The 18,404-nt window shown below is 42.6% G+C and overlaps 1 protein-coding gene across 1 annotated transcript in view; it reads right to left on the bottom strand.

Moving 5' to 3' along the window:
* tbx4 (T-box transcription factor 4) overlaps window positions 1–18,404 on the bottom strand; it is a 106,825-nt gene that overhangs the window by 14,347 nt on the left and 74,074 nt on the right. The window contains exon 6 of the mRNA XM_080210516.1: window positions 988–1,076. Coding sequence (XP_080066642.1) covers window positions 988–1,076 — 89 coding nt within the window. The remainder of the gene's footprint in view (window positions 1–987; window positions 1,077–18,404) is intronic.

Genomic DNA, 18,404 nt, shown 5'->3' with positions numbered 1-18,404 from the left:
TGCCCATCATTAATTCCCCTTAAAAGGTGGTGGTGAGCTGTCTTCTCGAACTGCTGCAGTCACTGAGGTGTAAATACATCCATAGTGCTGTTTGGGAGGGAGTTCCAGATTTTAGATCCACTGGAAGTATTCAAATAAATCTGTATTCTATCCTCCCTCAAGTCTCAATATTCTTTCTATAACGCAGACTCCAATACTGCAGTGTTCTAATTGAAATCTTCTATCAATCTGGCAGGATGGTTATATTAGGAAGAATTAATTGTGAAGTATTAATCTCAAGAGTCACACTGGAACTTGAAACGTGAACTCTTATTTCTCACTCCACACAGGCTGCCAGATTTGCTGAGTATTTCAGCAGGTCTTGCGATGATGTCTAGAATTCTATCACTGTTACAACCTATAAACGGGCAGATTTGACATGTGGAAGAAGGAAAAGGGATTAAATGAAAAGAGTTGAAGAAACCAGATTTTCAGGTCCTGTGAATCCTGGAACCTTAAATGTGTCTGATCATAACACCAAGCTGCTCTTCAATGAATAGATACACCTTTCTGATGGAAATACGTTGAATTCAATGTGTCACTTTTTGGCCGATTCGCAGATTCGATCAGTTGCACCCTTTGGAAATTCCTTTGTTTCCCATTCTGTTTTTTAATTGAAAATAACCGCTGAACGCCTAAAAATAGTATTTCTGGTTGAAGAAATCTAGACTCTCTTCGTCTCTCTCTCTTTGGCATCTATTCGGTTCTGGAAGTGTAGCAGAAAGTTTAAAGTTTGTTTATTTGTCACAAGTAGGCTTACGTTAACACTGCAATCAAGTGACTTTGAAAATCCCCCAGACCAGGAAAGCAACATTTTTCCATGTCCGAAAATAACATGATGTGATGAAGGACAGAAACTTGGAGAAAACGACTTTCAGAAAAATAATGAAACTAAAACACAGCAATGTAAATGAAATATAGTACCTGCAGGTTTGTTGCATAACGTACCTCTGCAAACGAGATACGCGCAGATCACTGTCATCTCCCCCTCTAAATCCCTTGGCAAATGGGTTGTTTTCAATTTTTAGCTGGGTGATCTGTGAAGATAAGGTACAACATTGATATTAATTTGCACTCCAACAGCTTGTTTCAGTGTCGGTCTACCCATACAACAAGCATCGAGCTTCTTGGAATGCAACGTCTTATCTCAGTAGTGCCATCTAATTGTCACGACTCGGCGTCTTTTTTCAATCACAGGCTGCTCTGTCAGTGTTTATTCTTTATTTACGTTTTAATTAGGATTGGTGTCTACGAAGAGTAGACAATTGTGCGCCACCTTGTTCAGCGCTGCATTTGAAGAATCAGAGAACGGGTAAGTCGCAATAGATAATCCTGGTTTCTTCAGGCGCTGAGTACCATTAGAATTAATCCCTGCATCTGATCTACAGCTGGGGGTTGGATCAGACGCAGCTCTTATCCTCATTCCTAAAGTGACTCTCTCATGCTCCCAGTAAACAGACTGCTTTGCTTTTGGAAAACAAATATATCTTCAGACCAGAGATTTAAAACATGTCAACTTGGAGACAGGAAGTTATGGAGCGGTTCAGCTCACCGCCGTCCGCCGGTTCTGAACTCCTGTGCCCAGTATCCAGTGTAATCGAGTTAGAATTTTAACATCACAGAATAGGCCCATTGAGAATGTACCGATGCATGAAATGCTCCGACCTGCCCACCTAATCCCACTTGGCCCAAAGCCTTGAACAGAGACTATTGGCCAAGAGAACATCTTGATGATGATCCTGTTTTTTTTTAATTCTTTGGTGGGACGTGGGTGTTGCTGGCTAAAAAATGCTGTCATAGACAGTGACACCCACATTCCCATGAAAGAACATAAAAGGATCATCATCAAGATGTTAAAAATTCTAATTCGATTACACCCACAGTCTGTAACTGGCCACAAGAGTTTAGAACCAGCGGTGAATGAGGGGATGATTGTCCAGATGGTGGTGAGCTGGAGCACTCCAGAACTTCCTGTCTCCAGAGCTAAGTTGCATGCTCGGTTCAATATCATATTTGAAGTTCCAATTCAAATTCATTTATTACAGCTTTTTTTAAAAAAATCAAAGTATAAAAGATAAAAAGCCATATAACACTTTGAAATATTTGTTCAAATATCAGCAACAACAGACAAAGATGGCACAATGGTTAGCACTGCTGCCTCACAGCACCAGGGACCTGGGTTCAATTCCAGCCACGGTCACTGTCTGTGTAGTGTCTGCAAGTTCTCCCCGTGTCTGTGTGGGTTTTCTCCGGATGCTCCGGTTTCCGCCCACGTGCCAAAGATGTATAGGTTAGGCTGATAGGCCATGTTAAGTTGACCCTCGTGCCAGGCAATTAGCAGAGTAAATATATGGGGTTATGGGAATAGGGCCTGGGTGGGATTGTGGCCGGTGCAGACTCAATGGACTGAATGGTCTCCATCTGCACTATAGGGATTCTATGATTCTATGAATTTCAGTCACTACAGAGCTGAATTCCATGCTCACATTGCATCAAGCAGTGAAATGTAGAAAATAGGAGCAGGAGTTGGCCATTCGGCCCTTCAAGCCTGCACCACCATTCCGTATAATCATGGCTAATCATCCAACTTACTAGTCAGATCTTCCTTACCCCTGATATCCTTTGATCTCCTTCACCCCAAGAGCATTATCTAACTCCTTCTTGACAACCACAATGTTTTGGCCTCAACTGCATTCTCTGGTAGCAAATTTCACAGGCTCACCACTCTCTGGCAGAAGAAATGTCTCCTCATCTCAGTTCTAGAAGGTTTATCCCATATCCTTTACTTGTTTAATGTTGTTCAGTGCTACACTGCCAAACTCTCTGCTATAGGTATAATCACACATAGGTTTACAGATTAAAGAACAAAGAACAACACAGAATAGGAACAGGCCCTTCAGCCCTCTAGGCCTGCGCCGATCACATTTACCTATCTAAACCAACTGCTTATATCCTTCTATTTCCCGTTTGTTCAAATGTCTATCAAAATAAGTCTTCAATGTGACTAATGTAACAGCCTCAACCATCTCACTTGGCAATTACTTTCAGGCCCTCACCACCCCCAGTGTAAAAAGCTTCCCCTGCACATCTCCACTGAACCCTTCCCCCCTTATCTTAACTTTGTGCCCCCTTGTAATTGCCATTTTTGCCCTGGGAAAAAGCTTCCAACTGTTCACCTTATCCATACCCCTCATAATTTTATAAACTTCTATCAGGTCACTTCTCAGCCTCTGTCTTTCCAGGGAAAACATTCCCAATTTATTCAATCTTTCCTCATAGCGAATACTCTCCATACAAGGCAACATCCAGGTAAACAATTTCTGCACTCTCTCCAAAACCTCCACATCCTTCCAGTAGTGTGGTGACTAAAGTGACTAATATTGTTATCTACAATGGATTTATAATGTGATGTGCAGTCAACTGGCATTAAGAATACCCTTAATTTCTTTGTGCTTCTGTCATTCAAATATAACAATCTGTGTGGTAACCTGGGAATTGGCAGTTCAGCCCATCAGAATTCCAGGCCAATTTTAGGTCATCACCGAATGTAACTCCTCTATTATCAGCCTGGTAGCAAGGGAGGCTTATATATCCTTTGTGCCTGGTGTTAAAAAAGGGGGTCCTAAAAGGAGAGATTTCCTATGAAGAGCTACTGCTGCATGGAAATTAGTTTGTTTTTGAAGATTTTTGTACAGTCACAGAGCCCAGTTACACTGCAGTGGGACACCTTCAAAACTCATACCCCATTCCCTGGTAGGCGGACAAGGAACAGAACAATGTGATAAGTCGCAGTCTGTAGCTCAGTCTGGACTCTGAATTGAAAATGTTCCGAGTTCCAGTCCCACTCCAGGGCGTGAGTGTTAAAACCAAGGTCAGAAATGACCTCATTTGGATGAGATGTTAAACTGCCTCAATGTCTTGCTTGGATTGATGTAAAAGATCTCTGGGTGCTCTTCTGAGGATCCTGGTATCCTGGCCTATCCCTCAATCAACATCACAAAGATAGATTATCTGATCAACATCATATTGCTGTTGTGGGACTTCTACAAACTGGCAGCCTCTCCGCAAGACAACAAAAGTTTGAGTGTGCAGAGAAGTTGTCCCCACCATGCTTCTGTAATATAGTGAAACCTGGACTGTGTATCAGTGACTAAATAAGAACTTTGAAAAAATTCCATCAGCAATCCATCCACCAGATCTAATGGGAGGACAGTCAAACAGATGCTAGTATCCTTTGTGAATTTGCAAGGGGTTGGGCTACAATACAGCCCGGATTCCAAGATACAACCCAGAAGTCCAAGTAATAAACAATTGATTAATGAATCCATGTGAAGGCACATAGCCAAGTTCATAGTCATGAAAACAGAGAAGGTTCTAATTACCAAGATAGTTCTCATACAATCCTTAGTCAAATTCTACAGGAGTCTAACACCTTCCTAGCTTTCAGCCCAGATTCTCTCTTTTAGCAGGACTCAGCACTCTGCTGATACAGTCTGGTAAGACTGCACAACTGATCCATGCTTGCACTGATTCCTCATCAGTCTGTCGTGTAACAGACTTCCCGTGGTCATCTAGTGAGGCCTGGCTGGACGCATCGGCCATGTTGAATGAAGCATGGGCATGATCTAGAAAATGGAGGGTTGAGTGTTGGAAACAGCCTCCCTCCAGCACCCAGCCCCTTGTGACATCACATCTTCCTGCGACCAAACTCCAGCAAAATCAGTTTTGATGGAGTGGACAGTATACACATGACCAAAATCTGTCTGCCCCATGAGGAACTGATCGCTCAACTCAAATGGCCAACATTCTGGGGATAACAAAGAAAGTGCTTTGAAGATACTTTGAAGCGCTCCTTCAAGTGTGGAGGCATTGACCTTAATGACTCAGAAGAGCTAGCTACCATTGATTCAGAATGACAACAACCTATCTATTAAGCTATGTCACACTTTGAGTCTCAATGCCTTAAGGTCCAAACATGTGCAGGTTAGATGCTTGGCCATGCTAAATTGCCCCTTATTGCCCAGGGATGTGTAAGTTAGGTGCATTTGACATGGCAAACACTTGGGGCTATGGGGACAGGGCAGAGGGGCAGGCCATGGTAGAATGCTGTTTGGAGAGTCAGTGTAGACTTGATGGGCCAAATAACCTTTCTGCATTGTAGGAATTCTATGGTTCTAATAATGAGATAAAGGTGGTGTAAAAAGTCCTTGGAGGCAGAAATCCCTTCACCAAAATTCCTTTATTTACAAGTCTGACAGCAGCATACAGAGTGCTTTCAGTTAGCAGTCTACTCAAGGAGTCCCAGAGGAACTGACATACCTGGTTAAGTACAAAATAAGAGGCTCCCTGGATGACCCATCAATTTGGTCCTTAATCAGGGAGTTCATATTCTAACAGGCCCACCTCAATTGCCTGATTAAAGTCATTACAGAAGCAAAGAAAAGGAAGCAAATTCTACCCTCCAGATCCTACTACCTCATGGGATGTCCTGCCCCGTGTGTGGATCAAAAATCAGCCTGTTCAGTCCCATGAAGACGCGTGATAGAAACCTGTGACCCCGATTAGATGTCATCCTCGAATCAAGAGACAGCTGGGAGTTTGTTGTGTGCAAATTGGCTGCTGCATTTCCAACATTACTACATTTCAATTGGCCATAATGTACTTTGAGATTTCTGGTGTCGGTGAAAAGTGTGTGTGAACGCAAAGCTTGTTTTTAAGACAGCAGAACAAGTGGAAGTTTTACATATCTCGACATGTATGTAGACAAGAATCTTTCACAAGACTAACTGCTGATTGAAGAGTCTGTTAAATATTTCACAAATGCTAGCACATAACTTTCAGTACATTAAGGGTTAAGATAATGAGAGGATAATAAAAGCTATTTCTAAGTCAGAAGTGTTTTTCCAATAATGCATGTTCAATTCCCAATGGCAGTGGTGCTTCCAGATTTAATCACTGGAGAGAAATAAATAATTACATGTAAAATCTTGATGAAGAATATTCCCTGATATTATTCAGTGCTGGCGGTCTCATTTTGCATTTGACATCAAGACTGTCACAGTAGCACAATAATCACTGTGTTCTCAATTTATCTATGTCTATACCAATAGTTTTGGATATATTTCTCCTTTTAACAACAATCTTATTCAAAACTAAAATACATTCCATTGTGGTGTTAATTTAATTGAGAAATTATTTTCCTATTTCTGATCAGTTGGGGTGCTATTTTACGATAATAGAAAACACTTTCAGTGGAACCAAAAGGTGGTGTTTCTGCTGGAGGGCATTATTTAATCTTAATTTTCTTTTTGGCAGGCAAGGAACTAGTCATTAAGATGGTCGGAGATTTATTTCTGTCATTACTGAGCCATAATTTCTAATTCATCATATTTATAAAAGGTATAATTTGGATAGATTTGCTATGATTTATTGTAATAGTACATGCCTTCAAGGGAATGCAACAAAGGTCAAACCATTGAACTATAGAATCCCTATAGTGCAGAAGATGGCTATTCAGCCCATCGAGTTTGCACCTCTCTGAAAGGTCATCTTGCTCAGGCACTCCCTTCTGCCCTATCCTCATAACCCTGAACATTTACCATGGCTAATCCACCCAACCGACACATCTTTGGACGCTAAGGGGCAAGTGGCGCGGCCAACCCACCAAACCTGCACATCTTTGGACTATGGGAGGAAACCCAAACACCAGGAGGAAACCCACATAGACAAGGGGAGAACGTGCAAATGCCACACAGACTTAGTCACCCAAGGCTGGAGTCAAACCTGGGTCCCAGGCGCTGTGAGGCAGTAGTGCTAACCGTTGTGACACTGTGCCGCCCAACTGATTCCTAGGATGAGGGGTGATTACCCTCTGAGCAAAGATATAGTAGACTGGGCCTGTGTTCCCCAAAATTTAGAAAAATTAGGAGTGATTTCACTGAAACTGATAAAATTCTTAAGAAACTTGATTGGATAGATTCTAAGCAAATGTTTCCCACGGGGAGTGTTCTGGTTTTCTCCCACCATCTAAGGATGTGCAGGTTGGATTGATTGGCCATGATAAATTGCCCCTTAATGTCAGGGGGATTCAGAGGGTAAATATGTACGGTTATGGGGATAGGACAGGACGTGAGTGTGATTGTTGTTGGTGCAGGCTTGATGGGCCAAATTGCCTCCTTCTGCACTATAGATTCTATGATTCTATGAGTCTAGGACTAGGGATCTGATAACGAGTTAGCTTTTTAGGACTGAGGTGAGAAATTTTTTCACTCAGAGAGTAATGGAACTTTGGAATTCCCTCCTCCACAGGGCTGTAAAGTGCTCAGCCATTCACTATATTTAAGATAGAGACTGATAGACTTTTTTGGTAATAAAGAAATTAAGGTTATAGTGGAGAGGTAAAAATAAAAAAAGAAAATGTTGGAAATACTCAGCAGGTCAGGCAGCACCTGTGCAGAGAGAAACAGAATTAACGTTTCAGGTCAATGATCTTTCATCAGAAACTACAACCTGCATTTATACTGGACCATCACTGTGGCAAAATGACTCAAAGTGTTTTACAGGAGCGATATCAAATGGCATTGTGGTTGGGTGACATTGAACATAAGAACATAAGAAATAAAAGGAGGAGTAGGCCATCTAGCCCTTCGAGCCTGCCCCGCCAATCAATAAGATCATGGCTGATCTGAAGTGGATCAGTTCCACTTTCCCGCTTTCTCCCCATAACCCTTAATTCCCCTGTCTATCAAAATCCTATCTACCTGTGACTTAAATATATTTAGCGAGGTAGCCTCCACCACTTCAACGGGCAGAGAATTCCAGAGATTCACCACTCATTCCAGAGATTCATCACCCATTCCAGAGATTCACCAGAGTGGTAGCACTGCTGCCTCACAGTGTCAGGGACGCAAGTTCAATTCCCAGCTCAGGTCACTGTCCGTGTGGAGTTTGCATATTCTCCCCATGCCCGGATGGGTTTTCTCTGGGTGTTCCGATTTCTTCCAACAGTCCAAAGGTGCGTGGGTTAGGTCGATTGGACATGCTAAGTTGACTCTAGTTTTGGGGGATTTGCAGGGTGAATATGTGGGGATATGAGGACAGGGTGGGATTTTTGTCGGTGTATGTTCGATAGGCCAAATAGCCTCCTTCCTGCACTGTAGGAATCTATGATTCAATGAACTTTAATATTAAACCCAAGAAAAGGTGATAATAGGCCAAAAATGGACGTTTTATGCTCCTCAACAAGATTTAGGAGAGGAATTCAAGAGCTTAGGGTTCCAATAGTTGAAGATATGGACACCAATGGTGATGCAATTGAAATTAGTAATTTGCAAGTGGCTAGAATTGGAGGAATTGCGAAGATGCAGAAGTTGTAGAGCTCAAGAACATTTCAAAGAAAGGAAGGGATTTAAAAGCAAGGATGAGAATTATAAAATGGAGGCATTGCTGATCCTGAACACCAAGGGAAATACAGGACTGAGTAAGGAAAAAAGGAAGGCTTATGGCAGAAAACTGTAGATACTGAGGAGTATAGAAAATGCAGGGGATGGTACCTAAAAAGAAATCAGGAGAGTGAAGAACGGGCATGAAAAAGCATTGGCAGGCAAAATGAAGGAAAAGCCCAAAGTGTTTTATAGGTATATTAAGGGCAGGAGGATAACCAGGGAAAAAAACAGGGCCAAAGTGGCAACCTGTGTGTGAAGCTGAAAGACATAATTTAGGAAGTAAATGACTATTTTTCATCTGTGTTCAGGATGGAGAAGGACTATATTGGTATAGAAAGCAGGGGGGAGGGCTGTGATATAATTGAACAGATTAGCATTGAGATGGAGAATGTATCAGCAGTTTTAACAGGCTCAAAAATGGATAAGTCCCCAGGCCCAGATGAGAGGTATCCTAGAATGCTGTGTGAGGCAAGGGAGGAGATTGCAAGGGCTCTGACATTAACTTTAAAATCCTCTCTGGCCACAGGTGAGATGCTCGAGGCCAGCTAACGTGGTACCCATTAGTCAAGAAGAGAAGTAGGGAAAAACTAGGTAATTACAGGCCATTGAGTCTAACATCAATGGTAGGGAAATTATTGGAAAACATTTTGAAGGGCAAGAATTAATCTCCACTTGGAGAGGTGCGGATGAATCAAGGGTGGCTTTGTCAAGGGGCGATCATGTCTAACAAGTTTGATTAATTTTTCTAGGATGTGACTAAATATGTAGATGAGGGTAATGCCATTGATGTAGTCTACATGGACTGGAGTAAGGCTTTTGACAAAGTTCTGCATGGGAGACTGATCAAAAAGGTAAGAGCCCATGGAATCAAAGACAATTGGCAAATTGAATCCAAAATTGGCTTAGTGGCAGCAGGCAGAGGATATTTGCCTGGAGCTTGTGTCCACTGGTGTGCAGCATGGAGCAATGTTGGATGCCTTGCTGCTTGTACTGTATACTAATGATCTAAACAGGAATGGGGGAGGTCTGATCAGTAAGTCTGCTGATGGCACAAAAATTGGTGATGTGGTAAAAAGTGAGGAGGAAAGATTACAGGGCAATATAGATGGGCTGATGAGATGGGCAGAACAACGAAAATGGAGTTTAACTCGGAAAAGTATGGGCTGAAGTGCTTTCAGAGGACTATCAAGGCAAGGGAATACTCGATGAATAATAGGATTGGAGGAACTTTGGGGTGCATGTCCAAAGATCCCTGAAGGCAGTAGGACAGGTAGATAATGTCGTTAAAAAGACACATGGGATATTTGCCTTTATTGACTAAGGTGTAAAATATTTTTCAGCATTCTGCAGGCATGCCTTCAGTTGCATGGGCCCAATGAGGAACTCCCTCTCTAAATTCCTCCACCTCTTTATCTCTGTCCTTAAAAAGTACCTCTTTGACCAAATTTTTGATCATGTCCTAATGTTTCCTTAAGTATGTTGGTGTCAAACTTGGCCTCAGGACGTTATGATGAAGCTATACAAAAAGCTTATTAGACCACAACTAGAGTACTGTGTGCAGTTCTGGTTGCTATAGGAGGGATGTGATTGTAGTAGAAAGGGTGCAGAGGAGATTCACCAAGATGCTGCCTGGGCTGAAGCGTTTCAACAATAAGAGAGGCTGGTTAGACTGAGGTTGTTCTCCTTAGGCCTGATTGAGGAATACAAAATTATGAAGGACATAGATCGGGTGGGTAGGACTAAACTTTTTCACTTAGTAGAGGGTTCAATAACCAAGGGGCATGGATTTATGGTAATGGGCAGGAAATTTAGAGGGGATTTGAGGAAAAATCTTTTTATCCAGAGGGTAGTTGGAACCTGGAACTCACTGCTTTGAAAGGGTAGTAGATGCAAGAACCCTCACAACATTTAAGAAACAGGTAGATGAACACCATAGCATACAAAGCTATGGACCAAGTACTGGAAAATGGGATTAGAATAGATGGGTATTTGATAGCCGATGCGGACATGATGGACCAAAGTGCCCCTTTCAGTGCTGTAAAACTCTATGATGCTGGGTACCTCTCTGTTAGTAGGGATGCTCTGTAAGTCTTTCAGCACTTGGAGCCAAAGAGCGCAGTGAATATAAGAAAAAGAGCAAGAAATGTTGAAAATACACAATATGACCGTCAGTGTCTCCAAATTAATAAAGATGGATTAATTTTCAGGTATGAATTCCTCATCATACTTTTTTGAAACATTAACCTTTTTAATATTTTCAGATGTTTGTCAGAATGTTTCACATTTCCAGTATTTTTGTTGTTTTATTTCTCTTCCTCAGTTGTCTTACCTTCATTTTTCATTAATGCTATCAGAAAGGAATCCCCCCAGGAACTGTTCAGAGCAGCACATTCATTTTCATTGCATTGGTGTTGTACATCAGGCATGATCATATTCACTGATGTGAACCATCCAAGATAGCTACACACCTCCAACTGTGTCCTTCATGTGTATCCCCAATTTTCAGCACTCTGCAGGTACGCCTTCTGCTGCAGGGGCCCTATGAGGAATCCTCTTTTTAAATTCCTCCACCTCTCTACCTCTCTCCTTAAAAAGTACAGTAAGAAGTCTCCACGTTAAAGTCCAAAAGATTTATTTGGTATCACAAGCTTTCGGAACGCTGCTCCTTCATCAGGTGAGTGGAGGGGTGGGTTCACAAACACAGCATATATAGACCAAAGACTCAATTGTAAGATAATGGTTGGAATGCGAGTCTTTACAGGCATAGACAATGCGAGTGGAGAGAGGTTTAATTACAGGTTAAAAAGGTGTGAATGGTCTCAAGCCAGGATAGTTAGTAGGATTTTGCAAAATCCAACGCTGGCATCTCCACATCTTAAAAAGCATCTCTTTGACCAAATTTCTGATCATGTCCTAATGTTTCCTTAAGTAGCCCAGTGTCAAACTTTGCCTCATAGTGCTCCTGTGGAGCATTAATGTTTTTGATACAGTAAAGGTGCTATATAAATGCAAGTTGGTACTGACTGGAACGGTCATGTTGCTCATCAGCAAATAATGCCCCTAGTTAAAAAACTGGTGATGGTAGACAATTAATCCAAACTCAGCCCATAAAGAGTGATTTTTTTGAATATTTTAGTGAAATTCAGTGATGGTCTGTAAAGGTGTTGCACAGTCGCTCTGGCTTTTTATGATAGACAGGTTCATTGCTATTCATCCCCTACCCTGCTCCCAACTATCCCATAGAGGAGTCAGAAATTCAAAAGGAAAATGTTTTCCACCTGTGTAAGACAGGACAGTACTATTGCTGGCACCAGTCTAAGCTTCCCCGTGTCAGGGGGCAACAGTCTGTACGCTGTCGCCTGCTGATGCCTCTGTGAACTATTGTCCTCTGACCCCAATTAACAAACAATTAGGGTAACATTTTGTACCACACAATGACCCTTCAGCTAATCACTGTCAGCACTTTGGTTCCAGTGTATGATAAAAAGGATTAGACAGATTTGATGATGGAACCAGCAGTTTGTTTTATGGATGTTGGATTGGATATTGAAATTGTCTGTGAGAGGGACAGTGGAGGTAGACACACCTGGGTGGTTTAGTAGTGTTTGAATGGAGCTCATTCACTGATCTCAGTGATATACTATTATCACCCATATTCAACTGACATGGTGTCACTTCATGGTCCTTTGTTTTCCATGGTATGACAGGACAATACTATCGCTGGCACCAATCTGAGCTTTCCCATATGTGTGGGGTGCAGGGGGAAGGGGGCGCGTGGTAGAGGATGTGGGGAAGATAAGAATTTAACTTTGGTACATTTAGCTACTTTCAGTTGTGTCTGACCCAATCTGGGTCTCACATATTCAACAGCAAACACAAAATAAATTTATCAGATTCACTAGGATGTCAGCTGGGAAGAGGGTGTTGGGAATCTGGAACTCACTGCCTGATAGGGTGGTGGAGGTGGGAACCCTCACAATGTTTAAGAAGCATTTAGATGAGCATTTGAAACACTGTAGCATACAAGGCTACATGCTGGAAAATAGGATTGGAATGCTGAATGGCAGGTGCAGAAGATGGGCTGAAGAGCTTCTTTTTGTGCTGCAGAACTCTGACTTGGTTAAGAATTAGTTCTTCCAGCCATCAACCATAATGAATCCATCAAGGTTCCTTTGGTGTCACTACTGATTGCATGAAACCCATCCACCTGGAGACTATGGAGTGGTCAGTTTAGCTCAGTTGGCAGGACAACTGGTTAGTGATGCAGAGCGATGCCAACAGCACAGGTTCAATTCCTGACATTATTCACAAAGGCTGCACATTCTTAACCTTGCCCCTCACCTGAGATGTAGTGGTTACGGGTTAACTCATCATCAGTGAGCCTATGCTCATCTGGGACTATAGCAACTTTGCCTTTTTACCTATTGCACCGGCACTGCACTTAACTCAAATATGAGCAAAGGTATTAGAACTGAGAATTGCTGTCCCCATCAGCCCGTCCAAATCAATACCAAAAAAAGAAAGGATTTCCATGATTTAAGGGTGAGGGGGGAGAGGTATAATTTGGAAGTGAGAGGAAGGTTCTTTACGCAGAGAGTTGTGGGGGTATGGAACGCGCTACCGAGTAGGGTGGTGGAGGCGGGAACGTTGGACTCGTTTAAGGTTCAGTTAGATAGACACATGAGTGAAACGAGGATGGAGGGTTATGGTAGGGGTATTAAATAAGGGTTAGAACCTCAGGAGAGACCGGAAAGGCAGGCTTGTGATTAACGTTTTTGTCTTTTATTCCGCAGGTGGAGGTCCACCTCGTTGTCAAACAAGGGGCATGCACACGGTGGGTCGTGTGTGGGCTACTCTTGGAGGTTCCAGGAGTGGCCTAGTACTTCGTGTCGGTGTGTGTGCTTGATCCTGGACCGGTAGAAGAGCGCCGCAACAGCTCGGTGACTAGCACTGCTAGCTGTGCAGATACATGGATTTGGGCCTGTGTCTGTGGGAGTTTGTGCATTCTCCCTGCGGATGCGTGGGTTTCCTCCGGGCACTCCGGTTTCCTCCCACACCCCAACGATGTGCTTTTAGGCTGATTGGTTTTACCAAATTGACACTATTCTCCCCTGAATCTGGCTAAGTTAGGGGTTCTATTCGTAGACACGCAGGGTAGAATAGGTGTAGGGTGATGCGGCGGCACGGGCTTGTTGGGCCGAAGGGCCTGTTTCCCGTGCTGGGTTGTTCTTTGTTCTTTGTTCTTTATATAATGCCTTTTATGACCTCAGGATGTCCTAAGGCGCTTTACAGTCAATTAAATACTTTCGAGGTGCTGACTGCTTTGCTGTGGAAAGGTGATCAATTTCAGCAAGTCATCATCCACAAACAGCAATGTGACAATGAGTAGATCACAGGTTTACTGATGTTAATATTCAGGGTTAAGTATTGCCCCGGACACTGGGGAGAACGTGCCTGCTCATCTTGAAACAGTATGGCAGAATATTTGACAATTACCTGAGAGGGCAGAGCAGACTACATTCTTATGATCTGATTATTGCTTAGTCTCTGCTATAGTGAAGTCACCAGAAAAGGAACCTTTAAAGTTGTGAATTGTTGGATATATTGGCTTTCAATTACGAGTCTGTTGTGATGGATGCTATTGTCTGCTGTGGGACCAGTTTTTTTAATAATCTATTTTTATATCAATCCTATGTTGTGAAATGCAAGTTTCGTATAACTGACGACAACCTCCACATAAACTTCTCCAATTGGCTAAGACAAGAAGCCAGGGATACCATTATTTTACTGACTCCTTTACAGCCATGTGCCATCAACACACAAACACGTAAGATTAACCCAGCATGTGCAGTTTGCACAGTACACAGTCAATCACTATCAGCCAGGTAAGCAACAGGAACTTATAAAGTGCCTGTCACATAGATCATAGAATCCTACAGTGCAGAAGGAGGCCATTCGGCCCATTGAGTCTGCACTGACCACAATCCCAGCCAGGCCCTATCCCCATAACCCTATGCATTTACCCTAGCTAGTCCCCCTGACACTAACGGACAATTTAGCATGGCCAATCCACCTAACCCACACATCCTTGGACTGTGGGAGGAAACCGGAGCACCCGGAGGAAACCCACACAGGCACAGGGAGAACGTGTAAACTCCACAAAAACAGTGACCCAAGCTGGGTCCCTGGTGCTGTGAGGCAGCAGTGCTAATCACTGAGCTGCCTGAACGTATTTAAATATCCCAAGAGCTTCACAGGTATCTAGTCAGACAGAGACTGATACCAAGCTAAGAAAGAGACATGAACGCTGATGAACAAAATGCTTGGTCAGACAGCTAGGTTTTAAGCAGTATCTCAAAGGAGAGTGAAGTGAAGAAGCAAAAGTTGCAGCATTAATTATGCAGCCAGTCTAAACCAAAACAGATTAATGAACATAGGAGAGTCGCAAACTTAGGCTTAAAGGGAAAAAAACATAGTGGTCCCAGATCTGCTTCGTGAGACTGACTCTGTTAACCAAACAATATAATTTTCGGTGTATTTGGGATGTTTAGGGTGCAGAGTGCAGACCAGTCACCAGTCAGACTTATACCTGTGCTATCACCCTCAGTTTCCCCTCACTATCGAAGATGGCCAATTTGTGTATCTGTTGTGAATTCCAGCAAGGCTGTGGAGCCCAGCTGCAGGTCTGCATGACTTTCAACAATGTGGGCAAGAATGAATTGTCTGATTTTGTTGGGTCTGCCCAGTTTTTTAAGCTTGCCATTTGTCCTTAGCTGCCTTTATTCTTTGCTGTTTGACAGAAATGTTGCCACTACAGTCAACTCCCATCATTCATGATCCTCTCTATAGTAAATTTATTTACCTGTGTGAATGTGTAAATCAAATTGCTGTTCATGTCCCCAAAACTTTGTTCATCGCGATTTAAACTCTCATGTTAAACTGTTAGACTGTTAAATTCTCGCTTTCCTTTGTGTTTGCCATGTAGAAAGCATCTACTGTGCATGCACTGTCTCTGCGCATGCACAAGTTCATTGTTCATGACTTCACCCTTCGCGGGATTTTGCAGGAATGGAAACAACAGGAGTTGGCTGTACTTGAGGTCATTCCTTAGTTAATTCTTTCTTGTGCATTTTTCTCCCAGTCCATGGTGAACATGTCACATTTCCTGAGGTTTACCTTCAAGTAGTCCTTGAACCTTAATCTTGGTCTACCTCGCTGAGCCTGATGATGTGCTTCAATTCCAGGCGTTTCTGCTTTTTGAAATATTTTGGTGTCGGGCACTTTATTCTCCTATTTGATGCGCATAATGTTCCAAATGCATTTCATATGGAATCTCTCCAGCTAAGTCTGGAGTAGGTAGTCCACTTCCCAGAGGCATATAGGAATGTAAGTATTATCACAGCTTTGTACACAGTAAGTTTTGTTGTAAGTTTGATACCTGATTTCCCCCAACAGTCTCTTGCCCTGGCAATTCTACTGTCAATGCAAAAGTTCCTGTAGATTGTAGTTCTGATACAGGTGAGGTTATCTACAGCAATGATCCCATTAATGGTTACAGTGGGTGGGATATAGTCAGAATGGCAGGGGGGGTTGGTTGGTGGAGTATCTTGGTCTTCCTTAAGCTGATGGTTAGCCCACATTCATCAGCCACATTTGAAAAATAGTCCACGATTCTTTGAAGGTCAAGCTCATAGCCTGATACAAGGCAACAGTCAACAAACAGCAATTTCCAAATTATTATCATGGATATCGCAGTTGAAGATTTCTGCAACTTCAGATTGAAGATATCACCACCTGTTCTGAATTGGATGTCTATTCCAACAACATTTCCATCAAATGTCCCAGAAAACTTGGCAGCAAAGAATACACTGAAGGGCACAGAGGCCATCATACATCCTGCCTCACACCATTTGTTATTTCAAAAGGGTCAACACAAGGCTCGAGAGGGCTAGATTACGAGAGCAGGGATGTACTTCTGAGGCTGTATAAAGCTCTGGTCAGACCCCATTTGGAGTATTGGGAGAGCTTTGGGCCCCATATCTAAGGAAGGATGTGCTGGCCTTGGAAAGGGTCCAAAGGAGGTTCACAAGAATGATCCTTGAAATGAAGAGCTTGTCATATGAGGAAGGTTGAGGACTCTGGGTCTGTACTTGTTGGAGTTTAGAAGGATGAGGGGGGATCTTATTGAAACTTACAGGGTACTGCGAGGCCTGGATAGAGTGGATGTGGAGAGGATGTTTCCATTATAGGAAAAATTAGAACCAGAGGACCCAGCCTTAGACTAAAGGGACGATCTGTTAAAACAGATATGAGGAGGAATTTTTTCACTAGAGAGTGGTGAATCTGTGGAACTCTTTGCCACAGAAGGCTATGGAGGCCAGGTCATTGAGTGTATTTAAGATAGAGATAGATAGGTTCTTGATTAATAAGAGGATCAGGGGTTATGGGGTAAAGGCAAGAAGAATGGAATGAGACAAATATCAGCCATGATTGAATGGAGGAGCAGACCCAATGGGCTGAGTGGCCTAACTCTGCTCCTTTGTCTTATAGTCTTACGGCATTCACTGCAGTCAGAGACTCTGGCCATCATCGCAACATGAAACTGCTGCATCAGATTTGATTTTGATTTGACCTATTATTGTCACATGTATTAGCATATAGTTAAAAGTATTGTTTTTTCTGCTTTACACAGATGAAACATACCGTTCATAGAGAAGGAAAGGAGACGGTGCAGAATGAAGTGTTATAATCATAGCTAAGGTATTGCAAAAGACCAATTTAATTTAATTTATGTCTTTTCAAAAGTCTGATGGCCGCAGGGAGTCAGTTGGTACGTGACCTCTGACTTTTGTACCTTTTTCCTTACAGAGAAAGGTGGAAGAGAGTATGTCCACGGTATGTGGGGTCCTTGATTATACTGGCTGCTTTTCCAAGGGAAGTGTAGACAGATTCAATGGATGTGAGGTTAATTTGAGTGATGGACTGGACTTCATGAACAACGCTTTGTAGTTTCTTGCAGTCTTGGGCAGAGCAGGAGCCATACCAAGTTGTGATACAACCAGAAAGAATGCTTTCTGTGATGCATCTGTAAAAGTTGGTGAGAGTTATAGTGGGCATAGCAAATTTCCTAAGTCTCCTGAGGAAGTAGAGGCGTTGGTGGGCTTTCGTGCAAAGCAGCAATGTCAGTATCGTTTCAACATAGCCCCCTGCCAACCAGAATAGCTCTGTGCTATGGTGGGGAGCTATTATCTTTACCAAGTAGAGTTCATACTTTCTAAGAAGTTAAGTAGAGTTCTTGTTTCTTCTTCTTTTTGTCTCACCCACAACATGCTATCATGTGTGAATGAATACTTTCTCTTTCTCTCTCTTTCTCTCTGGAAAACAAGCAAGACAAACGCTTGTGTGGGTGAATAATAAAGGAGTACATTTGAGGGAATCACTAAGGTGTGCACACAAGAAACACCTGAGTTGATCACAGTGGGGATGAATTGACATGGCCAACCTAACTTGCACATCTTCAGACTGTGGGAGGAAACCGGAGCACCCGGAGAAAACCCACACAGACAGTCAATCACCCAAGGCTAGAATTGAACCCGGGTCTCTGGTGCTGTGGAGCAGCAGTGCTAACCACTGTACCACCGTGCCACCCCAACTCTAAGTGTTTAAGGTCTAATCATCAATGTTCAATGCAGGTTTAGCATAACTTTCCTACTTTTCAATTCTACCCCTCTAGAAATGAAACCTAATGATTAGTTTGCTTTTTTAAATGATCTTGTTAACCTATGGCACAGCTTTTAGGGATTGGTGTATTTATACTCAGAGAACCTCTTGTTCATCTACCCCCACTAAACCAGAACCTTCCAGGTATTAAGTGACCTTCCCATTCTTCCAACCAAAACGTACTAACTCACATTTATTTAT

Source organism: Carcharhinus amblyrhynchos, chromosome 23, assembly GCF_965287045.1.
Source record: "Carcharhinus amblyrhynchos chromosome 23, sCarAmb.v2.hapA, whole genome shotgun sequence".
NCBI lineage: Eukaryota > Metazoa > Chordata > Chondrichthyes > Carcharhiniformes > Carcharhinidae > Carcharhinus > Carcharhinus amblyrhynchos.
The sequence above is the reverse complement of the archived record's forward strand: the minus strand, read 5'-3'. Positions and strand labels throughout refer to the sequence as shown.